This window comes from Nothobranchius furzeri, chromosome 7 (assembly GCF_043380555.1).
Source record: "Nothobranchius furzeri strain GRZ-AD chromosome 7, NfurGRZ-RIMD1, whole genome shotgun sequence".
Lineage (NCBI taxonomy): Eukaryota > Metazoa > Chordata > Actinopteri > Cyprinodontiformes > Nothobranchiidae > Nothobranchius > Nothobranchius furzeri.
The window spans coordinates 46474934-46485016 of record NC_091747.1 but is presented as its reverse complement, the minus strand read 5'-3'; the positions used below and the strand labels follow the sequence as shown (position 1 = coordinate 46485016).

The following is a 10083-nucleotide window of genomic DNA, read 5'->3' as shown; positions in this document are numbered from 1 at the left end:
TTAACGAATGTTTGATTCATTTATTGCAGGATTTGGAGAAATTCAAAGATCATTTTCCATGATTGCTCATTAATGTTTACTATGGTCACCTGGCCTATCATTGAGTTTTAGCTCCATTCCTATAAAATATCACATACAACAGCTTGCCCTAACTAAATGTGAAAATCCTAATCCTGTTGGCCGTGTGTTGAAGACAGACAGCACGACAAAGTAATATGTATGTGATCCTGCTGGAGTCATATTCTAGCTTCATTAGGGGTGACATGTAGTGTGCCGCAGTGGCTATAATTCATCCTCGTCTTCCTCAGAGTCAGCTCCGTCCTCATCCACCAACACCATTCATTAAAGAGCCCCCACCCAGTGAGAAAAAGCAGGTTAGCCAGTTAGAAGAGCTAATTTTTCAGTGGAAACAGGGAAAATCAAGGGCAAAATTATTCTATGTAGATGATAAAATCAAAGCAGAACTTTGTTTAAAGCAAATATGTTTTCAGCATGGAAATGTTTCTTCTATCCAGAATGAGAAATTCAGCTTAAAACAGAGGGAGTAAAAATAGAAGTACTTTGATCATTTTAAGACAATGTGCCAATGATAACTTGAAAGGCTAAAACTTTGAGGGTCTGTGGGAAGTAGTTGCACAAAAATGCTCTTTCATCTCTCAAACGCCATCATCGATTCCTAAAAATTTACCCAGACGTAAAAAAAAACAATATAAAAAACAGAAATCAAAGGTCCCACATGCATGCAGACGATAGATCAAAAAAGAGCTGCTGGAGCAATGATTTGATGTAGAATCTTTATTAAAAACAAAGTCAAAGACTGGTGTGGCAGATGTTGGGATGTCAGTCATTTGTTCACAGAGGAGACGAAGCGTTAGGGAGGCCAGGTTCTCTCAGGGGAACTGAAAACTCGTCTGTGCAGTCATCTGTGGCCTCGTCTTTACAAGCTTCTGCAGGTGTCAAATTGAAGTAGCTGATGTGCTGAAATTTCAGCACCTCGTTGCCCCAGCTGGTCCATCTGGGCTGAAGGCTTCGTGCAAACAACTCCAAACACTCAGCCTCAGCGCCAACAAATGGCCTCAAGACCTCTGTGGCGAAAAGGAGAGGAGAAATTCAGATCTGTTGTCTGGAGTATGTGCATCATTTCCAAACATAATAAGGCAGAAATCTTAAGTTTTCTGTTAGATTACACCATCTAGAGGTGAAAAAATGTACTGCACCTTAAGCCCCTCTCCTTACTTCCATGCTTTATGGATGGAAGCAACACCTTTTGTTCCTGAACCCTCACCTCTAGGCAGGCAACAGAGCTACAACATTTAACTATTATTCTCATGTTATGCTTTTTATCTCTCTCTCACTCTCACCCTCACCCTCACCCTCACCCTCTCTCTCTCTCACCCTCACCCTCACCCTCTCTCTCTCTCTCTCTCTCTCTCTCTCTCTCTCTCTCTCTCTCTCTCTCTCTCTCTCCCTCACACTCTCTCTCTCTCTCTCTCTCTCTCTCTCTCTCTCCCTCTCTCTCCCTTCCTCTCTGTCTCTCTCTCTCTCTCTGTCTTTCTCTCTCAAGACTGATGCTATTATGCTATAAGGAGGTTCGAGTAGGTTAGAGGTGGTCAATGTCAAAAATATTTAGTTTCAATTTCAATTTTTGACTTGTGTGAACACAAGGTTGAAAAGATATGTAAAATGTCTACGTATCCAGTCATCAAACTCACCAAATTCTGCTAAATAAAAGCCTCTTTAATACCAGTTAATTATTAAACCTGAGCTACGTAAGAAAGAACACCGATCACATCTCAAAGAAGGATAAATTAGTATGAAGGCAAGATCTGTAGAAAACAAAGACCATTAGGTTCCAACAACTGTAATTACTTAATTGTACTTCATTTTATTTATTTAAATAACTTTACTTGGGGGCTCAAGTTTGATCATGATTTCTTTCACTGTTAGTTCTTTATTTGTGCACAGAGAAACTCCAGCTACACACAAATGTGAGATATTAATTTACTGCTTCACATGCATCTGATCAGCGAGGGTTCCTTGTTATTTATCTGGTAAATATGCAGAAGACAGCCGTGGCAGCTGCCCAGCTCACCTCAGAGCAGATTTTTCTATGAGGAGACTGGAAGTGACCTTGGCTTTCTATGTGCTAATATTCCAGGAGAGGCACAGCTGACAGATCTGTTTCACTTCCTCTGCCCCTGTGCGACTTGACTCACTTCAGCCAACACTCAGGGAGTTAATGAGCTCAAAAGACGGATCCCAAAACCAATCCAACCCGTACAAATACTGTAATTTCCTACATTCTTCTCCCGTCTATGTCCGTCACAGAGACAGAGCCACGGTGTGGAAAGGCCAAACACGCATCTCTGCTGCTAATTCATCCTCAAGTGGTGACTCAGCTCTCAGGCTGAGAGACAGGTAAAGGTTTAATTATCTTCTTAACTTCGAAATGGGACAACGCGTCAAACTTCTGACAAGAAAACCCAAAGGACAGGCAAGATGTCGGTCCAAAACCCGCAGTGCTGTCTAATAGCAACCAGGAATGTCAGTGACAGGAACCTCAAACTGAGAGGAAAACACGGGTGGGTCAAAATGTCTCGACGTGGTGGACTCAAGAGCCGGGGCTTCAGACCACTTACTGAAAGGTGCAGCAGAATAAGAGAAGTGAGAGAAAAAGTTTGACCGGATAAAGCCAGAGGTCTTTAGATGTTTTTATCATTGTTTGGTTTGGAAAATCTACTACAAAAAAAGAAATGTCAACCTTTGAATTTTAGCCAAAGATGATAAATCTTTACCATAAATACTTTGGTTTGACTGTCTCCATCAGAACTAGATCAACTTTGGGGACCCTGCTTGGGTTCGGCACACCTGCTGGTTAATCTAAGATAATGAAACAGCAATCTGTGCCAATATTAAGACTTGTATAAATGAGGGGTAAAGGCTGTAAATAAGCCCTTGTAAGTAGAAAATACTCTTAATCTGAATATCATCAGGTGGTATTATGAATAAGCTTGCGTCATAGTTTAATTTTGCTTTGATAGTTTTTGAAGCAGATTTTATCCACTGTGGTCACCAAATATCGTGAAACACTGTCAATCACACGCAAGAATGAGATTTTTTGAACATTTTGCTATTTTTGAACTTAAACTTGACATTAATTTATACTAAATTTTAAAGCAGTCTTCTCATATCGTTATTTCTGCTAATACAGATGGTGGCAGCAGTGGGATTCCTTGAATGACTCCTCCCCAAAGCTAAGGTAAACTTTCATGGCCATTTGCTTTATTCCATTATAATAGTTCCAGGAGGGAAGTCTTGGTCCTTCCTGCTGTTGTCTCCAATTTAAGACGGTCCTTTTAAGACTTAAGACGTCAAAATATCATAACCGTTTTGGTGGTGAGTGATTTCACTAATCAGCACAAGGCATCCACAGATATTATAAACATTATTATTTTGTCAAAGAACACCATCATTTAGGGGATGGAGAGAATGTCTGTGTGGTGTTCAATGACCAGAGGAATCACTGTTTGTGATGGCGCTCTGGGGGACAATAAACCAGCACCAATCAGGGCGTTGTGGGGGGATTTGGGCCTCGTTGTTTGGCGTTGGCTGTTTAGAAATGCTGATTCAGTCTAATTGTAGGAATTCCGATTTACCAATATCATTTCCAACTGAGTTCCAACCAAATAGCTCGAGTTAACCACAAGTATCACCAGGTGGTTAGGAAGCCTCCTGGACACCTCCCTGGTGAGGTTTTCCGGGCATGTCCAACCGGGAAGAGACCTAAAGGAAGACCCAGGACAAACTGGAGAGACTGTCACTCGGCTGGCCAGGGAACACCTTGGGATTCCCCTGGAGCTGGCCCAAGTGGCTGGGGAGAGGGAAGTCTGAGCCTCTCTGCTTAGGCTGCTGCCCCTACGACCCGATAAGTGGAGGAAAATGAATGGAAGGATGGACTTTTACAGGTTTGAAGGGGAGATATAATGAACGAATACATTTTTTCCCCCATGTAATTGTAATATTGTGTACATGTCTGGTCATTTCCTGATGCCAGGTTGAACTAATCTCCGGCTCTGACTGAAGCTGGTGTCCTTTTTCTCTGTTAAACTCTGTGAACTTGTATAAATACATTATTTTAATTATCTGAGGGGAAACATCTTCTACTGGATGTCTCATTTGCTCGTGGTGAAAAGAGAGGGATGAGTCGAAAGGCAAAGCTGACGAATTCCCAATCGACCCGTGATCCAACACTCAGCTACAGTTGAGCGTAATGATCAAAACAATAAAATCGTTGAAACAAGTGGCTGAAATGGACAGAAGTGTGCAGCTTTTCAGGAGGAGTTCACTCCTCCTCAAAAGAAGCCAGCTGAGGTAGTTTTGGATATCAAAGATGTCTACTAGTCGCTTTCAGGCATGTCCCATTAGGACATCTCGGGAGAATCAGGACTCACTGGGGACAAGATATCTCACAGCTGGTCTTGGAATACACCCCTAAAGATGAGCTGAAGGTGGTAGCTGGGAAGTTCTGGGATCTATGTTTCTCTAGCAACCTAGTTCCAGTTTAGCAGCATAAGACGAACAGAGGGACCGAGTGAAAGTACTCATTCTGGGTATTAAGTAAAATAAACATTGTTTCGTCACTGAAACTCAGTGCAGCTGTGTCACTAGATGTAACCCAGGTTCACCTAATAAAACTAATGTTTCATGTTTCAAGCATCGTCGTAAAAGAAAACCCCTCCAAAACCACCGAAGCAACTAACGGGAATGAACAACGCAGTTGTGCACGAACCTGCTGAGTCTTTGCCACAAACAAAGAAGCACACATGGAGACCGAACACAATCTGTTTCCTAATCTACTTAATCTCTATGGTATCACAGCTCCATAGAAGCATCATTATGATTTCAATCAATGCATTTCCACAATATCCACCCACTTCCATGAGACACGGGGCTTTTCTGTGCTGCTGAAAGGGTAACCAGCAAACAGCGGCTGTGTGCTGCTCCCCATACTGCACAATACACCGCGTTCCCCTGGGAGGGCGGGAGATGACGTCAGGCCTCACTTGTTCTTAGTCCTTGCATACTCATTATCAAGATTTTGCATTGATTCTAAGTTAGGAGGGTGGATGCTGGAGATGCTGCACAAATCTGACACCTGAGTAGTAAAAGTGCAGTCTTTAATGAGTCACAACTCTTCCAGGTTCAACGCCTGCTTGGATTTATGCCATTGAGTCTGCAAACAAGTTTTGTTTATATATGTATATATATATATATATATAAACACACATTTTCTGCCGTTTAAAAGTTTGACTCACACCTTTGTTGCTAACTTTGCATGAATGAGTGGCATGATTTCACCCACGCAAACTCAGAGAACGGACTTTCACTTAATGCCAACATGGTATTAGAAGCAGCTACTTATGCATTCAGCGATGTTGCAACATTGCTCTCTAGTGGTGTGGATAAAACACAGCACTTAGAGATTTACCTGACAGTGAAGGCTTCTGGGAGTGCAGAGCTGAGGGGACACTCACAATCACGCACTTATCTTCAATCTTGGGGATTTCTGAAGGCCTGAAGCAACACAATGACATGAATCTGATTTGGATTTGTTCCATGGAGGGGTTTTAAATTTTAAAGCACAAGAAACATGAACAATCTCATACTTTCTGGAGGTATCAGCGGAACAATATCGACCCAACACCAGTATTTCATATGGCTTCTTGTGCTGGGAATCTATGGGAAACACATACTCCCCGGATGTGGTGACCTAAAGGAAGAAAGCCACTGAAAGAGCTGAAACGATTCCAGATTGGGATGTTTGGGATGCTTTGTTGATGCATGTTGTGTACCTTCACCCAAAACCAGTCAGCCAGGACTTGTACACCCCAGTGTGGGTACAGTTCATCATGAACAAAACGCAGGTGGCTGGGCCGGTTCGTCACCCAGGTAACCACTAAACAGTCTTGAGAGGCCAGTGAGGGGATGGGGAGGCGTTTCAGCTGGGATGAGGGCAAGAAGCTGTATCTTTATGAAAAAATAAATATGACGAAAAGAATAAATACAATTTCCTTTTTCCATCACCCTAGTTGTTATAAATTAAATTATAAAAATATATTTCTGAGAAATCCTGAGGAGATCCTTAGTCTCACTGAACATCGTCACTCTAAATAATATTCTCTAGGGATGTCCCATTCCGATATTGGAAGTAATGCGATATCGGCCCAAAAACAGTGCATCGGATTATATGGGACGGCATGAAAAATCTCTGATACAAGCAGTCCGTTAAGGTTCACATTTTTGCAACCAATGGTAAAGAAAAAATTGTCATTTATTTCATACTTACTGTTATTGGCTCTTGTTCTCCAATTAAGTAATATCACTTGATCGAGCCTTTCATACACTCCACACTATGAAATAGGTTAAAGTATGTATGATTTCTGCTGATATCGTATCAGATCGGTATCGGTCAACACTAAAGGCTGCCATATCGGTATCGTATGGAAAGTGAAAAAGTTGTATCGGGACATCCCTAATATTTGCTTTATGTGATCTAAATATGCAGACAAAGCTGGGGATCTTTAGTGGAATCAACTAATGGCAAATTGCAACTTTCACCAGTAGATGTCAGTATATGATACACATTAAACTAGTTTTCTTTTTTTTTTTTTACCAGACATATTACCTGAAAAAGCACCCTGGCATAATTTTTTCTTCTCATCAACACGTGAAGTACAAATATAAAAGCCAAATCACCTGCGACTCCGTTTCACAGACTTGTTTTCCCACGGTGGATCAATGACGATTAAATCGAACCTTCTCCCACCTGGTTGAAAAACAAATATCTTATTCAAAAAAGTGTTTGACAGTACTACAATTCAAATGTTCTTTACCAGGTGCATGAAAATACTGAGATATGCTTTTCCGTTACACATTAATACTCACACTGGACCAGTGGTTGTAATCTAGTGAAATCAGAGAGCAGGAAAGCTGCGTTAGGCGGTATAACATACTCTTCTCCCATCAGCGGGACCACCACTGCATAGCCCTGTTTGTTCTCTGTCACTTGGGAGAACAGGTCAACATGGGAAGCACAGCTTTCTCCAGTGACAAGTGGCTGGGTCCACTTCTTCTGCTCATCCTCCACTAGAGGGAGCTCTTTAGCCATTTCACAAAGAGCTACCAGACTGCACTCCTGGGAAGGAAGAGCCTCCATCAATGTGTCTCTCTCTCCATCCAGATATCCAATGGATTGAGCTGAATCCACCAAAGACTTGGTGCCCTCCACAATAAAAGGCCTGATCTGTTATTTTGCATAGACACAGATATGTATACAGTGTTTAATCCAGAAAGTGACAATATTGTCAGCATCACAAATCTAGCTATGTACGTGTATATATATATATATATATATATATATATATCTATATATATATATATATATATATGTATGTATATATATATATATATATATATATGTATGTATATATATATATATATATATATATATATATATATATATATATATATATATATATATGGGTATGTGTTAGAGTCAGAGTAAGAGAATGAGATTTAACTAACCTTCTCATGGAAGATCTTTATATCTATTTCTCCTTGATTGAGTTTGCTGTGTTTTCGCTTCCTTTTCTGAAAATCAGATAAATATTTATAGTGTAACACCATGGATGGAGACTTATTTCAACTAGACTTCCTACTAGAAAAATACTTTGAAAAAAGGCATTGCCTGCAGGCCCGAGAGAAAAGCATTGAGGCAATGATCGAGAGCTCGAGAGCTTCGCCTTCTGATTCAGCTCTCTCTTCACCATGAAAGACCGGTACAACGCCTGCATCACTGCAGATGCAGCAACAATCTGGATATCGATCTCACGCCCCAGTTTTCCCTAACAAGACCCTCAGATACGTAAACTCCTCCACTTGGGGCAGGACCTCATCCCTGACCCGGAGAAGGCATTCTACCCTTTTCCGAATCAAGACCATGGACTCAGATTTAGAGGAGCGTGTAACATCTGCACAAATTTTTAAATTAAATTTTTTTTTCACTGAAAAATAAAGGTCCACCCCAAATAACAGAGGGGGCGCAGGAATACTAAACTATAATGGACCTAATAATGTCGACAAGGCCACCGGCTCCAAGCGCGAACGTTTCATTTCGGCAGGTGAGTGGCCGAGCCAGCTGGAGGTGCGGCCAAGACTCAGATGGAGTCTGGTGCAGCGCAGCCACGTAGCATGGGGTAGACACCATCACCTGTCACATCTCAGCCATCAGCTGTGGCTGATTCAAAATCCATAAGGAGCCAAGTTTTAACCTGAAGATGGAGATATAGTTACGATTTTGGGCTGAAACATTAGATTTTAAGTAAGCTGCACTAAACTGCCAAAATAATGATCACACATGTCTTCAGCACTATTAGACACAGGTTAATCAGCAACAACAACAAAACAAAGTTGATTTAGGTGCTACTCGCACTTTGAGTAACATTAAATGTAAAGAAAAAACCTGAAAAAGCGTAATAAATAGATGTTAGTAGGTCACTATGAAAACTGGGATGCACAGTGGAGCAGTGGTTTGTGCGGTTGCCTTGCAGCAAGATGGCTTCGTTCCAAGTCTGGGGTCTTTCTGCGTGGAGTTTACATATTCTCCCTGTGCATCCGTGGGTACTTTCTGGGTACTACAGTCCAAAAATATGACTGTTAGTTAACTGGCCTCTCCTAAATGTGTGAGCACTTTTGAAACTTCTTTGCCTTGTACAGCACTTTAGTCAGTTGCAACGCATGCTCTATAAACAAACTATGGATGGATGGATTTGATTCAAATATTTAGAAAAAAATTGATATATTTCAGTTAAATTAAGAGTATTTCAATGTAATCTAAAATAGCTGAGTCTTCTGTGGCTGGCATGAGGTTTGCTCACAGGTAAGTTTAACCCCACATGCTTCAATCCTGCAATCTCAACTGACTGAAATACACACACACACACACACACACACACACGTTTAATTACATTCACACATAGTTGTCAAGAGACAATCACATTAACATTCATTAAGACAGTCACACAGTCTGACTTGGGTGGCTTGCCACATCATTTCATTCTAAATATTTAAATCTTTTTAGATTTAGATTTAATTAAAAAATTTTAGACTTACCTCTAACCTTTAGTGTATTGTGATGTATTGTGATTTAATACAAAGTACACACGCGCAGTTAAAATGTATTACTTTACCTAAATGTTAAGTTAACTTTACATTAGTTAACAGTTAACTACTTTACCTAACTCTCGAGACAGGGGCGTGACCAGGGAGTGGCCTGGGGTAGCACATGCCACCCTTGGAATCTGATTGGCCACCCCAGGTGCCACCACACTAATTAACCTTTAAATAGGCTTTTCATTGTCCACAAAAGGCTTGGGGGTAAAACAAAAAAAGCATAACCATTGGTGCCACCCATGCACAAAGTTGTGCCTCACCTGGGCCACCCCATTTTAAAAGATCTGGACACGCCACTGTCTCGAGACCCCCAGGGGATATTTTTCCTTCATGAACTGCAACAATTAGAAACTATGGTTACCGTTAAAATGTGTAGAGCATCGTCTGCAGCATACTTTACCTTTGGTCGTTTATTTTTCTGCAGCACATCATCGTGTTCGTGTCCTCCTTCCATATCTGCAGTGCTGCTCGGGCTGCAATAGCTTTTTAAAATCTGGAAACATTGCCTTTTAAAACTACAGCTGAAGTGCAACTTTTTACTCTCTTTCCACCCGATGCAGCGTTCATAACCTCGATTAATGAGCAGCCGAGAGTCCAGGACCCAACCGCAGCTGTTCTGAAGAACCACGGACATAGTAATGCTGCTTTGGCTCTGAAATGTGAAAACGGACTCTGTTCTGGTTTTCTATGCTGCGCTTTTTCACCAAAGCTATCCAGACATTTAGCTGTAAACGACACGGAACGGAGTTCGCGGAAGTGGAATACGCTCACGGACCCTTTTTGGCTCTCGCGCCCCTCCGTATACAGATGAGCATGGAGCATCGACATATGAATTAGGACACACACACCCAC

General features: G+C 41.4%; 1 protein-coding gene across 1 annotated transcript; it reads right to left on the bottom strand.

Annotated features, from left to right (window-relative positions):
* Positions 1 to 780: 780 nt before the first annotated feature.
* Positions 781 to 9993, bottom strand: mettl4 (methyltransferase 4, N6-adenosine). Its single transcript, XM_015954677.3, has 8 exons — positions 9632 to 9993; positions 7585 to 7650; positions 6946 to 7303; positions 6757 to 6826; positions 5853 to 6027; positions 5667 to 5770; positions 5489 to 5574; positions 781 to 1085 (listed from the first exon to the last, which is right to left on the bottom strand). Exons 1-8 carry the CDS (start codon positions 9863 to 9865, stop codon positions 853 to 855), a joined length of 1326 nt encoding a protein of 441 aa, XP_015810163.3. The 5' UTR covers positions 9866 to 9993; the 3' UTR covers positions 781 to 852.
* Between the last annotated feature and the right edge of the window lie 90 nt (positions 9994 to 10083).